The 25,156-nt window shown below is 37.0% G+C and overlaps 1 protein-coding gene across 2 annotated transcripts in view; it reads left to right on the plus strand.

Annotated features, from left to right (window-relative positions):
* slco4a1 (solute carrier organic anion transporter family, member 4A1) overlaps positions 1-25,156 on the plus strand; it is a 59,498-nt gene that overhangs the window by 29,344 nt on the left and 4,998 nt on the right. For both annotated transcript variants that reach the window (XM_022677345.2, XM_022677346.2), the window contains 11 exons: positions 2,770-3,399; positions 4,953-5,328; positions 11,839-11,929; positions 14,104-14,225; positions 15,803-15,914; positions 18,385-18,539; positions 19,422-19,674; positions 20,726-20,888; positions 22,247-22,422; positions 22,539-22,603; positions 22,727-22,875. In XM_022677345.2, the coding sequence (XP_022533066.2) occupies positions 2,986-3,399; positions 4,953-5,328; positions 11,839-11,929; positions 14,104-14,225; positions 15,803-15,914; positions 18,385-18,539; positions 19,422-19,674; positions 20,726-20,888; positions 22,247-22,422; positions 22,539-22,603; positions 22,727-22,875 (2,076 nt within the window). In that variant the 5' untranslated portion in view covers positions 2,770-2,985. The remainder of the gene's footprint in view (positions 1-2,769; positions 3,400-4,952; positions 5,329-11,838; positions 11,930-14,103; positions 14,226-15,802; positions 15,915-18,384; positions 18,540-19,421; positions 19,675-20,725; positions 20,889-22,246; positions 22,423-22,538; positions 22,604-22,726; positions 22,876-25,156) is intronic.

Here is a 25,156-nt window from a genome sequence, read left to right on the forward strand (position 1 = left end):
GACTGTTGATGGCACGCAGAACTAATCCCTGCTCCGGGGCTGTTCCCTCGGCCTGGCCTGCACAACAGAGACAGCAGCACCTGCTGAGATCTTCCACACAGACACTGAGAAGAGAAGCGAGAACAGTGCTGTTTTACATAATGTGCCCATTCTAACTCCCTAAAATCAGTTAACCCAGAACATGATCAATGTAAAGTCTGCTTTACATTACCTCAAATAGTAGAACATCTAGCTGATATCAAATCACATCAAGCTGATATCACACAGAATAGTTAACATCTACATAACATTACCTAGAATAGTTAACATTTACCTAACATCACACAGGAGAGACGTCACATTATAGTTAACATCTACTTATCATTACCTAGAATAGTTAACATCTACCTAACATCACACAGAATAATTAGTGTCTGCCTAACATTACCTAAAATCGTAAACATCTACCTAACATTACCTAGAATAATTAACATTTACATAACATTAAACATAATATTTAACATCTACCTAATTACCTAGAATAATTAACATCTTCCAAACATCAACTAGGATACCTACCATCTAGCTACATTACCTTAATTAGTAAAATATCTAGCTGAAATCAAATAGGGTAGTTAACATCTACCTAACATTACCTAGAATAATTAACATCTACATAACATCAAACATAATATTTAAAATCTACCTAATATTACCTAGAATAGTTAACATCTTTCAAACATCAACTAGGATACCTACCATCTAGCTACATTACCTTAATTAGTAAAATATCTAGCTGAAATCAAATAGGGTAGTTAACATCTACCTAACATTACACAGAATAGTTAACATCTACTTATCATCACATGGAATAGTTAACATCTGACTAACATTACCTATAATAGTTAACATCTACCTAACATCACACAGAATAATTAGTGTCTGCCTAACATTACCTAAAATCATAAACATCTACCTTACATTACCTAGAATAATTAACATCTACATAACATCGAACATAATATTTAAAATCTACCTAATATTACATAGAATAGTTAACATCTTTCAAACATCAACTAGGATACCTACCATCTAGCTACATTACCTTAATTAGTAAAATATCTAGCTGAAATCAAATAGGGTAGTTAACATCTACCTAACATTACACAGAATAGTTAACATCTACTTATCATCACGTGGAATAGTTAACATCTGACTAACATTACCTATAATAGTTAACATCTACCTAACATCACACAGAATAATTAGTGTCTGCCTAACATTACCTAAAATCATAAACATCTACCTAACATTACCTAGAATAATTAACATCTACATAACATCAAACATAATATTTAAAATCTACCTAATATTACCAAGAATAGTTAACATCTTTCAAACATCAACTAGGATACCTACCATCTAGCTACATTACCTTAATTAGTAAAATATCTAGCTGAAATCAAATAGGGTAGTTAACATCTACCTAACATTACACAGAATAGTTAACATCTACTTATCATCATGTGGAATAGTTAACATCTAACTAACATTACCTATCATAGTTAACATCTACCTAACATCCCACAAAATATTTAACATCTACCAAACATTACCTAGAATAGTTAATATCTACATAACATTACCTACAAAAGTTAACATCTACATAACATCAAACATAATATTTGAAATCTACCTAATATTACCTAGAATAGTTAACATCTACCTAACAACACACAAAATAGTTAACATCGACCTAACATTACCTAGAATAGTTAATATCTACATAACATAACCTACAAAAGTTAACATCTACATAACATCAAACATAATATTTAAAATCTACCTAACATATTGTAGAATAGCTAACATCTACCTAACTTTACCTAGAATAGTTAACATCTACGAAGCATCACCTAGAATAATTAACATCTACATAACATCACACAGCGTAATTAACGTCTACCTAATATTAGCTAGAAGAGTGAACATCTACCAAGCATTACCTAGAATAGTTAACATCTAACTAATATTACCTAGAATATTTAACATCTGCCTAACATTACCATGTTTTAGGCACCTGTGGGAATTTCAGTAAAGAAAAAGCTTCTTATCTGTGCAGTAAGTGTTTATTAGCTCAGTAAAACACTATTAAAACAGCATTACAATAAATACAAACAGCAATTTTACAAAAAGTAGAGCTTTTACAGCTCTGTTTTCCTTAAAACATCTCTTAATCTCTCCTCATCTGAGTTTAATAGAGTTATTTCTAGTTCTCATCATATCATAACACCTGGTTTGGTAAGTTAAATTGGTAAATTTGGTAAATCAGGTGAGCTGCAGACGGAACTGAACATATACATATGCTGGGTGAGAGCATCCAGGAGAAATCTGGAACTATTCTTTGTTCTTTAGCTTGGCTCACAGGATATAAAATACTTAGTTAAAAATGAGAATTCCTTGTTGCGTTTTACTATATGTATGTTTATTTACATCTATTCAAATCATATGTGCTACAGTACTGTATATATAAAACATAAAACTAACATCTCCTAGGGTAGTTAACAAATTTTAAAATACATATTTCTGTATTTTAAATACTTGAACCCATCCCTGTTATTTAGAGAGTGAAGCAGAACACTACTCTCTGTGTTCCTCTGAAGTATCAATTGTTCTTCTGCTGTCTCTCAACTCCAGGTCATGAGGTAACACAGCTGAGTAATCAAGCGTCTAAAGATGCATGTGGGTGTCTTCCTCTTTTTGTAATCCAGTGTCTTGTATCTGTTTCAGAATGACATCTCTTTGCCTTCAGAGCACTTGGACGTCTTCTTCTCTGGATTTAGTGTAGTTATGGATGTTTGATCTGCAGCTTCTTCAGGCAGAGATCACCAGTGTGAGATAGCTAGAATCCAGCCAACCACAACAGCATCATCAGCAGCAGCAGCAACACGAAGACGTTCAGGTGACCCTCTCCTCTACCCGACTCTGACAGCCCCTATCGGGGCCATGCCCCATCTGTTAAACAATGACACTTCCTTCAGCTCCAAGCAGGAGCTCCTGGACCTGCAGGGTGGCCCTCTGGCCCCCAGTGTGGACACACCCAGCCCGGACGGGTCTCAGGGCGATACGCCCATCTGCTCCATCCCGAGCAGTCCAATCAGAGACGCTCCCATCAAGACCACCAAAAACGGGACTGGACTTTTAGACCCTGCGTTAGGGATGAAGTTCGTGCCCTCGGACTCTGAGAACCTGTGCGGATGGGGGGCACTAACCCCCAACCTCATTCAGACCTTCAACACCCCACGCTGGGTGCTGTTTTTCCTCTGTATAGCATCCTTCCTCCAGGGCATGATCATCAACGGCTTCATTAACACTGTCATCACCTCCATCGAGAGACGCTTCGACCTGCGCAGCTACCAGGTCTGTGTTTTCATTCCTATTCCTATAAACAAGGTAATATACAGCTTTGGAAAAAAATAAGAGACCACTGAAAATATGTGAATTTCTTTGATTTTACCAAATTAAAATCCTCTGGGATATAATCAGGAGGAAGATGGATGATCACAAGCAAATCAAACCAAGCTGACCTGCTTGAATTTTTGTACCAGGAGCGGCATAAAGTTATCCAAAAGCAGTGTGTAAGACTGGTGGAGGAGAACATGCCAAGATGCATGAAAACTGTGATTAAAAACCAGGGTTAATCCACCAAATATTGATTTCTGAACTCTTAAAACTTTATGAATCTAAACTTGTTTTCTTTGCATTGTTTGAGGTCTGAAAGCTCTGCCTCTTTTTTTTATTTCAGCCATTTCTCATTTTCTGCAAATAAATGCTCTAAATGACAATATTTTGATTTGGAATTTGGGAGAAATGTTGTCTGTAGTTTATAGAATAACTATAATTACTCAAACGTATACCTATAAATAGCAAAATCAGAGAAACTGATTCATAAACTGAAGTGTTCTTTTAATTTTTTTTCAGAACTATATTGTGATTGAATCAATATTAAGGAAAATCCATTAAAATTATTCCGAAAATCTGAATAAAAGTAAAGTTATGCGGTCAGAACATTTTAAGGCCATTTTATACCACAAATATATTGAAAATATAATTGCATAAAAATGCATTTAAGCATTTATTACACATTTTGTGGGTCATGTATTGTGTTTGGTTCTAAATTGAAAGTAATTTTTTTTTTTTTTTTTTGTAATATATATAAGTTACATGTAAAACATTTTCTCAGTTATTACAATTGATTATTTTTCTGAAAACTGAGGATTTTTTTTTCAGCAGATTTGCTTTGGTTGCCAAATCTGATTTTCTATCATATCCTAAATCTATTTTTACACCTTCTACCTGCGTCATTTAAATAGCAGTGGTGCTTGTGAATATATCAAAATGAGTTGTGTTCAGGTACATTTCTGGCAAATTAGTTTTGGTTACGATAACATATGTTAAATATATTTGTTCCATTTTTCTTAGAAAACTTAATATTATTTTTATTATTAAAATTATTATTGCTGTTGAACAGCTGGTGCTTGGACTTATGCTTGGACTTATTTAGACATAAGCCGTTTATCCCAGTAATTGCAGATAGTTAGATTTTGTAGTTTTGCTCAGTGTTAAAATTATTTAATACAGATTTAACTTAGAGTGATTCTTTCTGCGAGGTTCCGAAATCTATTTGCACTTAAAATGAATCACTAGGAAAGGCCTTTTTAATTATGGTTGTTAATAATTTTGCAATAAGATTAATTGCCCTATCGTCAAGCCCTAAATTACACAGTAAATATATCTACAGATAAAGTATTTATAGATATCAGGTCAGTGAAGATTTCAGTGGTGAGTTCAGAACTCAGAGCGTGACTCAGCTCTGGAGTAAATAGAAATGCATGTATAATCCAGAAGGCCAGTAGTGCTTGTAGTGCTTCTTTTTTTAGGACTATCTAATATTCCTCCTGTTGTTTTTGCAGGCTGGACTCATCGCTAGTTCTTACGACATCGCGGCCTGTTTGTGTCTGGCGTTTGTGAGCTACTTCGGAGGCACTGGTCATAAGCCTCGCTGGCTGGGCTGGGGGGTGCTGATCATGGCTATAGGCTCGCTGGTGTTCGCACTACCACACTTCACTACACCACCCTATCTGGTGAAAATACAGGAGCATACGGGACTGTGCTCAGCCAATCACACGGCAGCGTGTGGGGACAGTGAGGGGAGTGGTCTGTCTGCGTATCGCTTCGTCTTCATGCTGGGTCAGTTCCTTCATGGTGTCGGAGCCACGCCTCTGTACACTCTCGGGGTCACCTACCTGGACGAGAACGTCAAGTCCAGCTACGCACCAGTGTACATAGGTAAGTGTTCAGACAACAAATAAACAGCAAACATGCCATAAATACACTGTCCAAAAAAATAAGGCAACTTATGCATCACAGTATAACACAAAGTCTATTAAATTGTAGGGATTACAATCTTCCCAGTGAGCAAACAAATGAAAGTTACCGTATTTTTTTCCGCACTATAAGGCGCATTGGATTGTGAGGCGCATTATGCAACACTAGTAAGGAACAGGGGTATTTGCCATGCTTTCCTTCTAATTCAGCTAATAAAGCTAAGCTAAGTTACGTGAACAAAACTGTAATTCTTAAAAAAACCTTTCTTCGTTAACCTACACAGATTTTTAATATAATAAAAGCGCTTCCGTTTATTTACTGTAAGCTTAGATTTCCATATTTCCAGTAACGCTGGGTGCAGCAGCATTAGCAGCTAACCGGTAGTGCTAGTCCAATAATACTGAAGTATTACTAGCAAAAAGGCTAGTGCTTAATGCGTTTAGTGGCTAATGCTAATGCTCTTCCAGCAGTGCTAGCCAGTGTAAGAGGCTGATAATACCCGCCTCTGGACAGCCAAAGAGTTAACGCTTAGCACGGTTAGCGGCTAAGGCTAATGCTGCTCCAGTCTCGGTGCTGGAGAAACTAAACTGAAACTCCTGTATAAAACTGTATTTCATTAAAGTAGCTTTACTGCTCTTTACAACCTGCCTGATAAAATTCATACATAAGACACACTGGATTATAAAGCTCACTGACGATTTTTAGGAAAATTAAAGGATTTTAAGTGCACTTTATAGGTGAAAAATATGGTACAACAGGTGCAACAATGAGGGAACAGCAAGAAATCCCCCTTCCCCAAAAAAGGGAATGTTTTAGCAGGTGGTCACTCTCCTTATCCTAGTTTTGTGTTTTTCTAGTGTCCTTGTCACTACTGGTACCATGATGCGGCACTTGCAGCTCTTTCAGTTTTCACAGATAATCCACGATGGCACATCCATATGTGATGTCGCATAATTTACTAAGGCATACAGGCTTGTGGGGATCCATAAACACTACTGAGAAACGTTATGGGCACTATCTTACATGCAATGCTCATTGCTATCTTACACCCCGCCAACCATAATTTTTTTTTCATGCCTTCCTCCCACTTGTGTCATATAAATAGCAACGGTGCATATAAATATATCTACGCCAGTGGGTGTGGTGGTCTGGAGGTGAGGTGTGATCACGTAAATGTCATGGCATATTGCTATCTTGGCAACAGAAAAACACAGGTGTGCCACTGAGTGAATACAAACAAAACAGCAGTCAACACAGTGTAAATAAGTAGGTCAGTTATTCAGGTAGCTGTGCCATTAAAATAGCAATAGCGGCAGCCTCGGAGGCACCTGACTCTTACAGGGAATGGCAAGTGACATGATTGGTTTATCGCATTACGCTCAAAACACACCCATGATTAATTAAGAAAATTAAGAGTTCATGCCTTTTGAGCTGCACAAGGCATACTTATCCAGTCGTTATGATAGCAAAGACATACTGACATGCCCTGAATCAGTCTGCATGGTGTGTAGTTGACGGTTCGCCTATAGATCGCTTAAATAGGGCCCTATGAGTTGCCATGATTAAATTGGAGGAAGGAAATTACATAAGCCTATTTTTTCACTTTTTTACTAAGATTTTCGGAATGAATTTGAGTCCAGCCCTTGATGATTGATGGACGGTTTGTTGATTTCGTTTGATTTCAGAGTCTTTCATTCATCCAGAGTTACCCATAGCATTTCGGATGCTAAACAAAAAATAGATATTTCGTTTGTTGACTTTCACTTACAAATAAAAAGTAACTTTAAAATAAAAAGTACCTTTAAATTTAAAGGTAGTTTGACTGTCTAGTTTTGTGTGTGAATCAAAAATGGAAAAAGATGAATGCATTGGCTTGTCTTGTTTTGGAGGAAGTATGGGCGGTTGGGTTGCATAATATTATTGTGACATTGTAACTTATGACTATTCAATATTACAGTAAGGATATGTCATAACGTATGTCTGAAATTAAAGTTCCTAGTTCCTACTAGCAAAAACTGAGATAGAACTTGTATTAGTGGTGCCATTTTATGTAGAAAGTAAAGTAAAATTATACGAATGATAAGAAATTATAAAATGAACAATAATGAACTAAGAACATAAGAATCAAAATATAAAACATTAGAATCAAAAAGTAATAATTAAATAAAGAAATAAAATAAATAAAGTAAAAATTTAAATAAGAAAAAAGAAAAAGATAAACTTATTTAAAAAAAGGTTTCTATCCAAGTTCTTACATTTAATTTAGTCAAGTCTTAAATGTTTTTTTTTTTTTTTTTTTTTTTATTAATTTCCAGGAAGTGTATTCTAATAGGAATTTAGTTCAGTGTTCTTTGTGTTTCTTTGAGCTAGCGGTGTTGGCACATGGTAATTAAACTACAAATCCCATGATAACTGCAGGCAGGAAATGGCCTTGTTTGCCCATTACCTGCATGCCAAATACATCAGTGGATATCTTCTGCCTCAGTCACCAAAGTAACGCCACTGGAGTAAATTTGGCTGCTTGTAGTTAAAAAAAACATGGTAAATTGTGTTTTCAATGAGATTTGGCTCCATAACAGTGATTTTCACAGTTGATTGCAGGTGGTCCACAGTAATCAATATGAAACTGCTGCAAACTATGCAAGAGGACCATCCAGATAGTGACTGTGGGTCAAGGCAGAGAAATATCACCATCATGCAATTTGACACTGACCAGCTGAGAATGGTGCTAAAAAGGAAGAATTCAGGTCTAAAATGAACTCACAGAAACCTGAAGGAAGCCTGTTTAAAAAAAAAAGGTCTGTAATGATGCTAAAAAGCTAGATAGGCCAGGTATCATTGTATCTGTCTTCTGACGAGCCTAAATGTGGTTTGTGACTCACTCTGTTTTTCCATTCCCTCAAAATGATATGCATGACTCGCTAGTTTAAGGTCAGTGTGGGCTGTGTGGACAAAGAAAAGAGCGTAGGCTGCTTTTGAGTGTGTGTGTGTGAGCAGTGTTGGGAGTAACGCCGTTACTTTTTTCAGTAACGAGTAATCTAACTAATTACTATGACTGTAACTATAACGCCGTTACCATTTCCAACACCCCGTTACTGCACGTTACTTTAGCCGCTCTATTAACTTTTTTTTTTACTTCGCTTTGCCCTGGTTAACCCCTCCTCTGTCCGGTGAACTTGAGCTTCTGGCCGCTGTGCCTGTGGGTTGGCGTGGTGAAGTGAGGCACAATTGTGACGATTTGCGTGCTCTAATCAATTCAGTGATTGCCGTGGACAGGCCAAGTTCCGAATTAAGGACGTTAAGCTCTTTTTAGCTGCTCCGGTTTTTGTGGTGCTGCTGCTTTCTCTTTTAGAGCTTAGATTCTCTGCCCAAATCCCACCTGACCCGAGGACCGACCCGAAATCGGGCTCCTATTTTTATTTTATATAAAGCTCTGGTGTGATAATCACAATGTTGCTAAGTAACCAATTATTATTGTTCACTAAAGCGAACGAAATAGCGAAAACTGAAAGTGAAAAAACATTTGTGTTAACTGAATCTAATAAAAACGGTAATTAAAAGGAAAAAACATAACTATCTCGAACTGTATTTTGTGTTTATAAAACTAACTAAAACGAACTGAAATTACTGATAGAATACCCTCATTTTCGTGTTTAATTTATTTATAAGCGCTGTTGTACAGCGGAGTTATACAGCGGGCGGTGTTGTGCCGAGCGCGCGGCACCTCGTGGTTCGTGGCGTTAGTTCTTGTGTAAAGCGCTCGCGCTAGCCGCAAAATACGACAGAAAACACTGAAAAACTGCACAATTATGTATGGGATTACAATATGAGCGCCAGGCAGATGAAAGAGAAACAGCAGATACAGTGTGTGAGATGTGTGAAAACTAATAAAAACTAGCAAGCCCACCCTAAAAACTTACTGAACAGAAAAAATAAAAACAAAATAAAATTAAACTATAATAAAAATGAAATATGTAATCACGTAGCTCTGGGCGCACGTGAACGCCTCCGCGTTTGACTTGCAGCACTGTTTTTAGCTGTTCTTAAAAATCATTTAAATTAAATAATAGTTCTATGCTTCAATGTTACAGTGTTAATTAACATAATTCTGATTATATTTCGCTCATTCAATCAGCCCGAAAACAGACAGTTTATGGGGCGGATCGGGGCGGATCGGGTCGGCTCGGGCTCATAATGACAGTTCATGGTTCGGGTTGGGTCGGGCTCTGGCAGAACGTGCACGTTTTGGGCCTATCTAAGCTCTATTCTCTTTTGGTGAAGCTGTTATATTAATACCATTTAACTGTCATTAGATTGTTGTTTTTGTCCATTATTTTGTTTTGTTTATATATACATATTTCCTTTGAGTGTGGCTTGGTTTGTTTAATTTCATCCCCAGACGCATTTTTTCCGTTTTTTTCAGTATTACAAGTTTTAGTAATTTTCTTTGGTTGTGTGGAGAATTTCGTTTTGTTTTTTTGAAATTCGTTAGATTATATTTTTGTCAACATTTTGAGTTAATTTTCGTTTGTTATTTTTCTAATAATAATAGTAAATGCATAATTGATTTCCTTTTTTTTTGACGGGCGAGTAATAAAAAGTAACGCGATAGTTACTTTTACTGGTAACTAGTTACTTTTATAGTGGAGTAACTCCGTTAGTAACTCAGTTACTTTTTTGGAGAAGTAACGAGTAACTATAACTAATACTTTTTCGAAGTAACGTGCCCAACACTGTGTGTGAGTGTGTGTGTGGAGAGCAAGCTCCTTTTATTCATTTCTTAACAGGAACTTCTCTGGTCAGCGGTGACCTGTGACTAAGTGCATTTCTTCTAATTGTAGGATTACAAGAAAGGAGACTTGCAGATTATAGATGTGAAAATGCAGATAGATGACACACTGTGACATTGTGCTCTTGAGTAACATTGTGTGCATATTTTCAGTGTATTTGTTTGTTTGTTTAGTCATGGTTCAAAACCCTACGGATGATCCACTAACTCTTCTACGCTCATTGATGCTCATCGATAACAATACTCTTGGCGATGTAACAAAACACTGAAAAAAAATTAGATATTAAAAAATACAATAATTTATATATCAGATTTGTAAAGTCAATGATCCAGAATGTCATGCTACTAATAATGCACTCCATATATCTCCATATATCCAGATTAAAAGTAAAATAAATGATACTGGACAGATATAATCTGTCTTTAGTACACTGAAAAAATATATAAAAAAATTTAAAATTTACTTAAAAAAACTTTTTTTAAGTAAATTTAATTTCAGATAAATGTAAGTAACTTCAACTCGGTTTCAAGACTTAAATGTTACATAGAGTAAATAAGTGAACTGAACTTCAGTCAATCCTTTCTTTTAATCAACTTTACTTTATTTCTGCATACAATATTACCTAATTACAATTACTTCATTTATACAATATTGTTCAAATAATTTATGACACATAATCTATTATAATTCCTGAAATTTAAATATTTTTTAGTTAAAACACACATATTTCATGTAATACATTCTTTTTAGTATACTAATAATAATGTCTTACATGTATTACATGCCATCCATGTGTTGTGACAGTGAGACTTGGTCTGTTTACAAAATAAATCTTTGAGATCATGTAAATATTTGAATGTAAACTAAAATTAACTAAAGTTATATATAATAATATTGTAGAAATTAAGAAATTGTAGGTAATAGGTAATTGTAGGAAATTAGGTAATATTTTATGCAGAAATTACGTAAAGTTCACTAAAAGAAAGGATTTATTTAGCAAAAATAAATTAAGTAAAGTTTAATAAAAGAAAGGATTGACTGAAGTTCAGTTCACTTATTTACTCTATGTAACATTTAAGTCTTGAAACCGAGTTGAAGTTTCTTAAATTTATCTGAAATTAAATTTACAAAAAAAAAGCAAATGCAGAAAGTTGTGCAACTTTTTTTAAGTAAATTTAAGTAAATTACTCATCATTTTTTCCAGTGTACAATGGACAGACAGTGTAACATATGAAACATGTAACAGTCATTTATATTGTAAGCAGGCGTTAATTACAGTGAAAAAATACAATTTTGCATTGGCTAGCATTGCAGAGCCCTGTACTATTGCACCTCTCAGTCACTAATGTGCCCATCTGCCCATTTTTCTGAGCTCTATTGGCTTTACATCAATACAGCGTCCTTCAATTGTGCTGCTTCCAGGTCTTCCCACCGTTTCAAAGACTATGGAAGACAATCGTGACCCCACTCGCCTCCCTTTTCCCAGACAAAGCTGTCTGTAAAAGCTTTCTGCTTCACGAATCGATCAAAAACAAAACAACACACATGCGGGTGAATTGCAAGAAGCTGAACAATGGAGGGTTTTATTTTTTCACGACTCAGGGGGGCAGCGGGGCGAGCCACGGGAAGCCTTGCCCCCACATTTTAGCATGCTAAGCTAAACTGCTTCTCCTTTTCCCAGGTATCTTCTACACGGCGGCCATTGTGGGTCCGGCGGCCGGATACCTGCTGGGTGGCTTCTTCCTCAACATGTACACAGAAATCGGCCAAGCGTGAGTCCCTCGCCATTTCCCACAGTTTGCATAGTCTTGGGGGTCGATGGGGTCTCCAGATGATGTCATCAAGATCGTGATGGGGTTATTTGGAAAGTAGAGAGGAGTACTGCTCTCAAATGTTGTTGGATAGCAAACGCATTTATGGTGAAATACATAATCCAAGGGTGTTTTTTAAAGAAATAGGAAAAGAAAATCAAATCAAATCAAATTGATTATCGCAAAGCAGCTTTACAATGCAAAAAAAGGCAAGGAAAAGCTCACTCAGAGCTGTAGGAGGAAGAAATCTTGGGAGGAACCAATGCTCACATGTATCTTGTACTATTATATACTATTAAGGCTTATATATAAGGGGGGACCCATCCTCCTGTGCTAAGACCACGTATAAATGAATGTTAAAAAGTCATTATACATCCACATAGTTCTAAAATAGAGCAGGGAAGTTCCAGACCTTCACACGTGTCATGTCTGGAGTATCTAACTAAACCAGAGCTGATGTTAAACACGTAAATAAGCCTTAAAAATGACGACAAAATCATTTATCGCAATAATACTGATTAAAAAACAGTTATCGTTCCAGGCCTAGTCATCACTCATAAAAAAAAAAAAACATCTGAACATGTGCTTCTATCAGAGTTGTTATATAATAACACATCCCAACAAAGCTATTCATGAACAGTTTCCATTGTTCAGTGTTTGTTTTGGCCACTCAGGTTCAAACAGGCCTCTAACTGTCCTCCTGCAGCAGAACATCAAGTCCTGTTTTAGTGAAGTGGCTGTAAAAATACTGCGACTGACCCTTAGTACATTCCACAAAGGGCTCTATCGCACACCCTACAAAAGGTGCGTCGCAATGCTCATTCATAACTTACGCCAAGCTCAGACTACACAACATTTTTCTCCCTCACGATGTTCACTTTGTCATATTATCCAGTTATTTTCGTTTTGTGTTGTTCTCGGGGGACTGGCAACACTACACGTTAGTCTCTGACCAATCATCGTCCGTGTCCTTGCGTGAGTTCGTAGTTCATTGTGGGGAAGGAGGATAGAATCTGACAATCATGGCTACAGAAGCCCTTTGCGTGATGGAAACGCTTTTGTGCTCAGAAAAACAAAAAAAGAAGGAAAAAGCGACCGTGGGCTCATTCCTGGGTGACCCAAATGGACATTACATGCTTCGTGTACTCCAGAGAGAACTTGAGGTATAGTAAGTATAGTAGGTATAGTAATAGATGTAGCTACTTAGGTTTCAGTGAATGTAAACATAATATCTCGTGGATGAAGTAGATTATTAGATGATTATTAGATTATTCTTCTGTTTCGCTGATCGAGTGGTCTGTAAGTGAGGTGTGTTTAGATACATTTTGGCGTGTTTTTATCTTGGTGGCGGGAAGTACAAGTGCACCACTGACCGATTTAAACCCTGACAACAGTCAGCCGCCCAATTTTATCTTAGCCATGCAGGAGCAACGTGCGCATTGCATACACACACAACCCGCTCGTTACACACACAAATAAATGCTCCATAGCGTGCAAATCCAACTTTAACATCATCAATAAACAGAATAAAGAATAAAATAACACTCTCTTAAATGAGCCACTGGTGTACCTTCATAGCGTAAACGCACGGGTCAGTATCCTCCGCTCAGATGCACAAAAGTGCTGCGCTGTTAAGATCCCAAGGAGCCAAGCTTGAGCACACCAGGCTCTTAAAGAAAATGACAACTGGCACATTGATTGGTTTATTTTATGTTACAGCCAACACACACCCATGATTAATTAATAGAATTAGTACATGCTTTTTGCATGTTTCGAGACGCACAAGACATATTTTTTGCGCCTTCACGATAACAAAACAACTCACTTAGTCAACGTGAAATAATACATAGTGTGCAGAGGTCACCAACTTTCTGCAGAGTCAATCAATACAGATCTCCAAATGTTACGTGGCCTTAATAATAGCTGAAGAACAGTAGAGCGTAAAAAGCTTCATGGAACGGATTTCAATCACCAAGCAGTTCCTTTCAAGCAATATATGTTTATAGGTCTATTAAAGATACAATACTTTAGTTATCTAAAGTTTCATCTTCTTCACAAACAGTTTCTCTTTTTCTCTCCCTCTTTATTGACTCAGTGGTTGAACACTCTGTTCGTGTCCCTCCTCATTCTTTCAGGACTGAGTTGACTCCAGAGAATCCACTGTGGGTGGGAGCATGGTGGGTCGGGTTCCTGGCCGGAGGGGCTGCAGCTTTTGTCATTGCTCTGCCCATCCTGGGTTATCCCCGCCAACTACCAGGTAGAGTCCAATCCACCTGTTCACATAACACAACTAACCCTGACCTTTAGTTAAAACTACATAAACATACACTGCAGCTACACCATTATTACTCTGCTTTTAGGTCAACAGAACATTTTTTTCTTAAATTGTAAATTGAAGCTGTCAATGACATCAAACATCATTTGTGAAATAAATGCAACAGTTACGTTGTAAATAGAGTTATTTAGAGTGGAATGATGTGAAATATTTATTCTAAACAAAACTTTATTCATTTTAGAGTTATATTTGTTGCTCTGGTTAAGACAGGAGCCAGAATCTGAAGTATTTTATCACTTTAAAAGTTATTACACAGAGTTAGTTATAACACAAAATAATTACATATGCATTACATGATGTCTGAAATATTGTTCTATGATAGTTTATTTTAATATTTTTGGTCTAAAGAAATCCAAAGCCACAAACACTTTAATGACTGTGAATTTCAATGACTGAATTAAGCAGAAATACCTTAAAAAAAACGAACCAGGTTTAATTTAACTAATACTTTTAGTATATGCAAAAATATAAAAAAAAAAAAAAAAAAAAAAAAACTTTTTTAGAGGTGCTGTGTGGTCCAGCGATCTAATGCGCTGCCACTATGAGCCGGAGGTCGCAGGTTCGAATCCAGTTCATGTAGCTTTGCCATCAGCTGCCGGCGCCCAGAGGGAGCACATTTGGCCTTGCTTCCTCCGGGTGGGTAGATGGCGCTCTCTCCCCATCACGCTCAAAGGTGGCACGGGGCGACACGAGGCGTCTGTGAGCGGATGTATCGGAAACGAGTCGCTGCACTCAGAGCCCGCAAGCTCCAATGATTTATTAGCAGCAGCTCGAAAAAAGGGGTGCTGACTTCACACGTGTCGGAGGAGGCGTGTGCTCGTTACACAACCCTTTATCTCTGCAGTAACAGAACTTATTTATATTCTGACAGATATTTTGACAGTCGCAGATTTTTTTTATTTATTTATTTTTGACTGCAACAACTGCAGGTTTGATCCAACATCTTTATAACAGTAACTTTACACGAGAAGAAAACATTCTTAACCTTCCAAAATTTATGTTTTATATTAAGTAATTTCTAATAATATATAATATATTTTTTTAATTGTCTTTTTATTTAGTTTTTATGTAAAACAATACCTGTCGACTGATGCAGATTTACTTTATTTTGAAATATTTTCTATTACAATTACAGTTACGATTTTCAGAAATTGTTTCTTATCTAAGATGAAACCTTTTTATGTAATGCTTAAAGAGACATTCTTAAGATATAGGTGTTTAGTATCAGGCAGAAAATTCACATAAGTGCTGGCATATTATTGGGTTAAACATATGGAAGTCAAGACCATGGTTCCCTTTTTGTGCTGTGTTCTGTAGCTGTAAAAAATTTTTTTGTTTGTTTTGTTTTTTTTTTTAAACAAACTTGCATGCTGCAAAATGTGGTTTCTCAAGGTTGAAGAAAAAAAAATACATGAAGAAAATACGATAAATATTTTTTATATTTTTTTAATCAGGTTTATGTTTGCTTATTATTTCTTATTCATATGTACACCCTGCAGGTTCTCAGCGCTACGTGGCCATGCGAGTGTCTGAGGCTCACCAGCTGAAGGACGGAAGTCAAGTAACGGCCGCAGACCCTCAGTTCGGCAAGACTGTAAAAGACATGCCCAGGTAAGAACACCCTGTCTTCACTTCCACCAGAGTGAAAGTTTAATCAAAGGACAAGTGAAAGAAAAAAAATGGATCTAGGACACGGAGAGAGGGATGGAGGAGAGGAGCCACACAGAGAGAGTGAATAGAACCCGTGGGGAGCTGCAGAGGTTGAATTGGGAATTACACGATTAAGACAGAGAGGAGAAAGCGGATAGGACAGCAGAGGATTGTACAGAGACTGTACACGGAGGACAGATGGTGAAGCACAATGAAGCCATTTAGAAACAGGCTTGTTTAGTTCTGCCCAGCGAGGCTTCTTGGCAAAGTGTGTGGGACCTCTGTTGCTCTCCTTTGTGGCTGTAAAAGCACATCGCTGAATTGCTGCTGCTTTTTTTTTTATGGTTTCGCTTCAGTCACTTACTTGTAGGCCTGTCAAGATAATCATTTTTATTATTTTGTCCCAGTAATAATAATAGAATAACATAATATTTTTAAGTGTTTTTATCGGACAATATATTGACCTCAAAATAATTTCTATATATTATATTATTGGATTTTTATGATATATGATAATATCATAGCATACTAATGCAGTCAGTAGTCCTGTCAGGATAACTGTTTTTATTTGGATTATATACTGAGCTTGAAATAATTTTGATAAATGATATGGTTGTCATTTTAAGATAATTTCATGCCACTGATTTAATGACAAATTAATAGCATAATAATGTAATCACTAGGCCTGTCAGAATAACTATTTTTATTGATCTATATATGTATATATATATATACTGGTATATAACTTACTTCAGTTTCTGAATGAGTTTATCTAAATTTTGATATTTATAGGTATATGTTTGAGTACAATAAACATTGTTATTTTATTCTATAAACTACAGACAACATTTCTCCCAAATTCAAAATAAAATATTGTCATTTAGAGCATCTATTTGCAGAAAAAACGGCTGAAATAACAAAAAAGATGCAGAGCTTTCAGATCTCAAATAATGCAAAGAAAACAAATTCATTTTCATGAATCAGAAATCAATACTTGGTGGAATAACCCTGTTTTTTTTATCACAGTTTTAATGCATCTTGCCATGTTCTCCTTCACCAGTCTTATACACTGCCTTTGGATAACTTTGTCACTCCTGGTGCAAAAGTTCAAGAAGTTCAGCTTGGTTCGATGGCTTGTAATCATCCATCTTCCTCTTGATTATATTCCAGAGGTTTTCAATTTGATAAAATCAAAGAAGAAACTCATAATTTTTAAGTGATCTCTTATTTTCTTCCCAGAGCTGTATAAGTGAATATAGTAACAATGTAGTAATGGTTAAAGCTGATTGGTTGGACTAACGGAATGAAGGCTGTGGATTGGTGGAGACAGTCACTAGGGCTGTAATCACTGGTGGTTGGACTGATGTCAGGAACACTGTGTGGATAAAGTTAAGGTTTTAATAGGATTAATGCTTGAGTTAAGTGTGGCTCAGAGAGCATGCACTGACTTGCTGTAGTGACTGGGATTACTGAACAGAAAAATCAGAGCAGGTTATATAACAGACTGAGTAAATAGACTGAGATTATGTAACTTTCTTACAGTCTTTCACAGCGGTGAGAATAATGCTGCTGTCACGCAGAAGCCTCTATACAAAACGGCAGCTTTACAGCAGAAGAAATATATGTTTTTGACTTTTAGTGGAAGTAAATGTAAAAATACTGTATTTTGAGTAGATACTCAAAAAAAAAAAATATATATATATATATATATATATATAGCAGAAACCAAAGTAAATGAAACTGAAATCCGAATATTGAACGTGTTTTTTTTTTTTTTTTTTTTTTTTTTTTTTTTTTTTGCAGGTTTTGATTAGGTTTGTAACTTTTTTCATGGATAAATAAAATACAGCTCTTTGATGTACATTTGTCTTCCTTTTTAAAGAAGAGCATGAAACATTTGAAAATGTATTTACTATTTAAAATGTTTGATATCCTACCAGACATAATGTACTTAATAATAAAGCACTGTACATTTACTTCAGCAGTGCTACTACTGTTCTAATCATGAAATTTATCTTGCACATTTATTCTGACAGATCTAGTAACAAAATTATTGTTATTCTATTAACATTATATCAGAGTTATGAAATGGTCTTAATACAGCATCATCATTTATCGCAATTATTTCTGGGACAAAATATAGTGATTTTCTAAAATAAAAAAATAAAAAACAAATAGTGAACATGTTTTTTTTGCAGGTTTTAATTAGATTTGGAACTTTTTTGTGGTTAAATAAAATACAGCTCTTTGACGTTTCAAAGAAAAGACAATTACATGAGACAATTGAAAATGTATTTACCCTTAAACATGTTTAATACAGCATCAGATGTCATGTACTCAACAACAAAGCACAGTACCTACATTTACCTCAGCAGTGCTACTGCTGTTCTAATCATAAGACAATCTATCTTGCACATGTCTTCCTCTATAGGTCAGTGCTGCTGTTGCTGAAGAATCCTACCTTTATTTTTCTGTGTCTGGCTGGAGCTACTGAAGCTACTCTTATAGCAGGGATGTCCACGTTTGGGCCCAAGTTTCTGGAGTCTCAGTTCAGTCTGAGTGCATCAGAGGCGGCCACTTGGTTCGGTAAGACCCAATAAGCTTAAATCGCCTGTTAAATTTCCTACAGCAGGGCCATAGAGTAGATGTATTCACACATTTTTCTCCAACACAATTACAATTAATTTAAATTAGGTAATATTGTATGCAGAAATTAAGTAAAGGTTACTAAAAGAAAGAACTGATTCAGCAAAAATAAATGAAGTAAAGTTTACTAAAAGAAAGGATTAACTGAAGTACATTTAAGTCTTGAAACCGAGTTGAAGTTACTTAAATTGATCTGAAATTAAATTTACTTAAAAAAAGCAAATGCAGAAAGTTGCGAAACTTTTTCAAAGCAAATTTTACTCATTTACTCATTTAATCCAGTAAAAAGTAGAGTAAGACACACTTGCTGTAGGTCACTACAGCAACCTTACTGAAGCTCAGTGATTACCTGTTTCATGGCTATTTCCATGCCTGCAGCTATTGTGTTCAACAACTGGCAAACCAGGGTGTGGAAGTGGGACTGGGGGGAATGACAGTGAGCAGATGCAGAAGTTTACAGTCATGGCATGGCAGCACCTGGTCTGTCTTACTCACATATGGCTTTAATTGGATGCCATGTTTGCAAAAAGCCTAGATTTTCATGTGCAGTCAGCCCAAGGCCTCAAACTGTGCAGCATTGTTTTGAGCAATGTCCTGAGTATTAACGTCACATCCACACCCACACACACACACACACACTCCTTGGAGCACTGGAAGTTTGGAGAATTGGAGAATTCGGGCAAAAAGAACATTGTGTTACTACTTCGACTCCTTCTACAGACAAACAAGATGTGCACAGAATCTCCACAGATACATATGAAGCATCTTAAAAACAATGATCCAAACCATTCTCTCGCTTTCCTCTTTCTGTTTCCTCTCAAGGCTACATGGTGGTGCCCGCTGGTGGGGGTGGCACCTTCCTGGGGGGCTACATAGTAAAGAAGCTGAACTTGCGCTGCCGGGGCATCATTCGATTCTGCATGCTGTGTGCCATGGTCAGCCTGCTGGCCATCTTCACCTTCCTCCTGCACTGCCCGAATGTGCCAATGGCGGGAGTGACGGCCCCTTACCACCACAACAGCTCCCTGCACAGCCACTACAGCAGCCCCTTCTACCTGCAGACAGACAGGAACAGGTACAGTACAGGTGGACAGTGTACAATACTGCTAATGACTATATATTAAAGGCACAGTCTGTAATAAATGCGAGCAAAAGTCCAATTTCAAAACAATGGATAGAGTTTTGCACCTCACCTGCTGTTACCCAGATTCGAAGCTCACATGGGTTGCCAGATTGACACACCACAGTGGACAGCATTTATGTAGCCAGACATCCCAAGTTGCAAAGATTAATTTCAGAGAGGTACCCCCGGACCTGGACTTGGACCCAGCCCCCCAATCCCCTGCCCAAAAAAAAAACAAATAAATAAATAAACAAATATGCACACACCAAAGGATACCAAAGGATAATATAACTTTACCTTTTGGCTATTATATATATAGAAATATTATTTTAGTCACATTAACTTACCTTAGCATGCCTTTTGCAATCATTAAGTCCTTCATTGGCTATGCTGAAATCACTATTACAAACTGTACAGCGGGCAAGACTTTCATTATTTTTTACTTTTACCAGACATGGATATACTTAAGAGTAGACTGAGGTGATATGAGTTTTATATTTCCTTTATATTTTCGAAGGCTCTGCCTCTGCTTTACTTGCCTCCGCCATTTCCACACTAACAACCAATTGGCTGACTCACAGACTCTTTGTAGAGAAGAGGCCAATCAGATGATCAATGATATGTGTTAGACTCCCGCGACTTCTGAGAGACTTGGAAAGTCTGTGTAGCTAATCAGTAAATATACATGTTTCAAAGTCCACAATTCTCGTCTCTAGTACACCCGCCTCCAGCAATTGTACTGAAGCTCAGTGATTACCTGTTCAGCCCGTGAGTGTTTCCATGACTGCAGCATACTGTTTGCGTGCTGTTTTGTTCAACACCTGGCAAACCGGGGTGTGGAAATGGGACTAGGGGAAATGGTAGTGAATAATGCAGATACTAGTCAGGTGAAGTAAGTAGGTGTAAATGGGGTTAATTGACTTAACTAATGCACACAATAACACAAAAAAATAAAATCTCCTCTCTTCTCATCTTTTTTTCCTCTTCTCTCTGTCTCTTCCAGTTCGTATGCAGGAGGGAACCTGACAGTGGGCTGTAATGCAAACTGTCAGTGTGTGAAAGAGCAGTACAACCCTGTGTGTGGAGCTGATGGACTGATGTACTACTCCCCGTGCCACGCTGGCTGCAGCACCATCAACCACACACTCAGCCATGGAGGCAGACAGGTAGAACATGCACTTTTTTTTACAAGCAGTTCAGATCATGCACTGACAGGTCCAATGAAATAATAGAACATGGGACTAGAAATCTTTCCATGAACTCACTCACAAGATAACGGCTATCCCATGACTTTTGCCATGCCAGTCTTATAAAGTAATTGTGTGCAATAGCAGCTCTGTGGTTAGATCAATGGGTTATTGATCACAGGGTTGTGATTAGGGTTTATATCAGGATCCAGCAGGCTAAACAATGCCACTGGTTTGAATCCCAGTCAAGCAGCTCGCTGTCAGCTCGAGATCTGAGAGACTACAATTGGCCTTGTTCTCTTTCAGTGGGCAGATTTCCCCTCCTCACTCCTAGGGTGAGGTGAATCAGCACAAGGTAGTGCTGCGCGGCATGACCAAAATGTATACCACAGTATTTTGCAAGATTCTGGCGGTTTTACGGTATATCAACTTTTATTATTATTATTATTATTATTTATTTATATTTTTTGCATGACCAGGCATTTAGACTCTTTGGCCCCTTTTCCGCGCTACAACTGAACACTCCCGTCGCTTTTAGACTCTTTGGCCCGTTTTTTTTGCGCTACAACTGAACACTCTCGTCGCTTTTAGACTCTTTGGCCCGTTTTTTTGCGCTACAACTGAACACTCACGCCGCTTTTAGACTCTTTGGCCCATTTTCTGACACCTAGGGTTCAAACTTAGGGTTTACATTATAAAACCTGCTTAATAGCGGGCCAACTTTCATTTTATTTCTAAAATACCTCGCAGGCCACTCAAAAAAAGGAAGTGGGCCGCAAATGGCCCATGGGCCATAGTTTGGACACCCCTGGATCAGAATATTCCTTTTTTGTTTTTGTTTACTAAATAATTCCATAAGTTTTTTCTTTATAGTTCTGATGACTTTAGTATTAATCTACAATACACTCACTCATTACTCACTCATCGTGAACCGCGTTATCCGTTGAGGGTCACGGGGGGAGGGGTGGGGGATGTGGGGTGCTGGAGCTTATCCCAGCCGGCATCGGGCGGAAGGCAGGATACACCCTGGACAGGCCACCAATACATCGCAGGGCAGACAGACACAGACAGAGACACATTTACACCTAAGGGTGCAATTTCATCCGAAACCCACGGGGAGAACGTGCAAACTCCACACAAAAAGACCCGGGTCTCCCCAGCCGGGAATCGAACCCAGAAAGTGCTATCCACTGCGCCACCGTGCCGCCTCTAATACACAATACAAAACATTTATAATTTTTTAAATAATAAAAAAAAAATTAAGTTGGTACTGTATACCCCTGGAATTAAACAATGTTGTTTTTCTTTCTTTTTTTTGTTTTTGTATACGTGTTTAGGTGTTTACAGGTTGTAGCTGTGTGTTAGGGAACATGTCTAGAGGCGAGGAGAGAATAGCAGTTGCAGGAAAGTGTAGCTCATCCTGTAACCACATGCCAGCCTTTCTCACCTTCCTCTTCATCGTCATCTCCTTCACCTTCCTGTGCAGCATCCCTGCTCTCACAGCCACACTCAGGTAGGTTTATTACCCCTCTGGAAAGTTAATGTCAGACTCTTTAGATTTTTTTAGGTGGCATCAGCCTCCAGCACGCACGCACAGCTAAAACTGAAGCTCTGTGGCTCGTTTTCTAGGTGTGTTCCTGACAGTCAGAGGTCTTTTGGGCTGGGCATTCAGTGGATTGTGGTGCGGACACTGGGTGTGTTTCTAACTTCTTGTATCATCTTGTATCTTTTTATATGGTCTAGAATTATATATTTAGAACTTTGACCTATTGACCATCTCTTGAATCTGATTTGTAATACCCATTAATGTCCTGCAGGTGGCATCCCAGGTCCAATAGCGTTCGGCTCAGTGATCGACATCTCGTGCCTGCTGTGGCAGGAGCAGTGTGGAGAACACGGGTCCTGTTATCTCTATCAGAACTCAGCCATGAGTCAGTACACACTAGTCGCTGGCATCATTTACAAGGTACAGCGAAACTCCACACACTTCAGTACAAATACTGATACTGTAAAAATGAGGTATTCCTAATTATGCATATTTTTATTAATTTTGAACCTGGTACATCATTCATTCAGATTTTTTTTTCTTCTTTCAAGTATTTAAAAAATGTTTCTTCCTCCACCCAATCCTAAACATGGAGCCATCAGTTAAAAAAACATTAAACAATGATACTTACAAATGATATAAAATAAAATAAAATAAAATAGAATACAGTATTAAATAATAATAAAAAAAAAACACAGTATGTACATCATGTCTGCTTGTCATCTGTTGTTTAAAATTAATTGAAGATCAGGCTGTCATTCTAGAAATACAACAAATGAATCCCAAATGTTATTAAAATATGACTTTTATCGCTTAATTGTATATGTACGTTTTTTAGTCGCTAAGCAGGATGAAAGCTCATTAATCTACATTATTAAAGAAGGACAGTGAACACTTTTCTAAATTCTGGCTATTAGACGTTTCGCATGTAATAAGCTGAGGTTAAGCAGCTTACTCTCATGTGTTCTCAGGAACAGTGTTTCTGCTGTCATTACGAGGATACAGATCCTTAATGTGGTAATTAATAGTCTATGTCATATTTGTCACTGTCATGCAAAAACTTTGTATTACTAGCATTTTACTCAATTATCTGTTGATTAATGTAAATGAAATGAAATTAGAACAAATAAAATTTTATCAGCCTCCAGATTATATTAAAAAGTGTAAAACAGAAGCAAGGAAGACACAGCGATGACAGTAGATAGCAGTGATGATATGTCATCCCTGTAATAAAATAAAATAATGTTTTGTATTTATTTTTAAACACTTTTAAAAACTAAAACCAAAGAAAAGAAAGTATATATATATATATATATATATATATATATATATATATACACTGCTGAAGTACATATATTAATAAAACAGAAATGTTGAGGTAAATATATTAAAAAAATAGCACTATTGAGATAAATGCGTGACTAAAATTGCACTGCTGATGTAAATACAAAAATAAAATCACTATTAAGGTAAATGTATGACTAAAACTGCACTGCTGATATAAAAAAGTATTTGCCCCTACATATTTTCTTTTGTTTTTGTTTTTTTGTCATACTGATTTTTTCTGATTATCAAACAAAGTTTAATATCAGAAAAAGGATTACCTGAGTAAATATCAAAAAAAGAACTTTTCAGTATTCAGTGACACTTAACACTTTTTTTAAAGCTCACCTTCCGTCGTTTTTTCTTTCATTTTAAAATGTGTAGTTGTGGTCTCTAGTATGAATGAATGACATGTGAGCTGTTTTTGTAAAAAAAAAGTGCTCAGGTGTCTCTGTATAGCTCTTTTTTAATGGACTGTTTTAGGGGTGTGTCCAAAATGACCGGATTCCAGCTTTGCTCATGAATATTCATACATGCAAACAGCATGCAAATATCTCTCCTCTAATTGGCTAGGAGCACTGCGACGCCCCTCCACCGCTCTGCCGCTCACTGCCTCCCACCTCCTAACTGATGAGCGGTGATGTTGCGTCGCTTCAGCTCCGCCTCTGGGAGTTTCTCGAGCCAAGGTGGGCTGGTCTGTGAGTTTCTGCCTACGTAGGCAGAAAGATAATTCAAAATTCACCCGTTTTTCGGAGGGGGGGGAGGGGGGATTTCTTTGCTTAGCTCCTGCAGACAATGGGGGCTGCAAAACAGTTTAATGTGCAGGTGTACACATTCAACTCGGAGAGACCTACTGTATTCCACAAAAAACAAGAAAAATCGGATTTTCGCGGAAGGTGAGCTTTAAGAAAACGTTTAGTTTAGTATTTATTCTTCTGCCAAATGCTTGGTTTTGTTAGGCGTTGGACAATTATTTTATTCTGTTGCCTTCTTTAATCTTAGAGCAATCAGCTAACCCCCTTTAAAAAAAGCACCATTTTATTTATTTATTTGTTTGGGAAAAGGGTTTTCTCTAAAATTGCAGGATTTTTTTTAGTCTCTTATTTATGTAATAAATCCATTACCAAGCCTTTTATAGTTGCAGTAGTATGTTAAAGTAAAGGTACATCTCCAAAAAAAAAATTATTACGCTATTTTAAGCATTTATTTCTTTTTTATTGTTGATGATTATGGCTTAGAGACAATGAGTCAGGATCTCAGAAATTAGAAATTAGAATATTATATTAGACCAATTGGTACTTGTGGGCAGTGTAGGCAGTGTGCCAAGTCCTGCTGGAAAATGAAATCTGCATCCCCATAAAGGTTGTGAGCAGAGGGA

Source organism: Astyanax mexicanus, chromosome 13 (genome assembly GCF_023375975.1).
Source record: "Astyanax mexicanus isolate ESR-SI-001 chromosome 13, AstMex3_surface, whole genome shotgun sequence".
In the NCBI taxonomy this organism is placed as follows: domain Eukaryota; kingdom Metazoa; phylum Chordata; class Actinopteri; order Characiformes; family Acestrorhamphidae; genus Astyanax; species Astyanax mexicanus.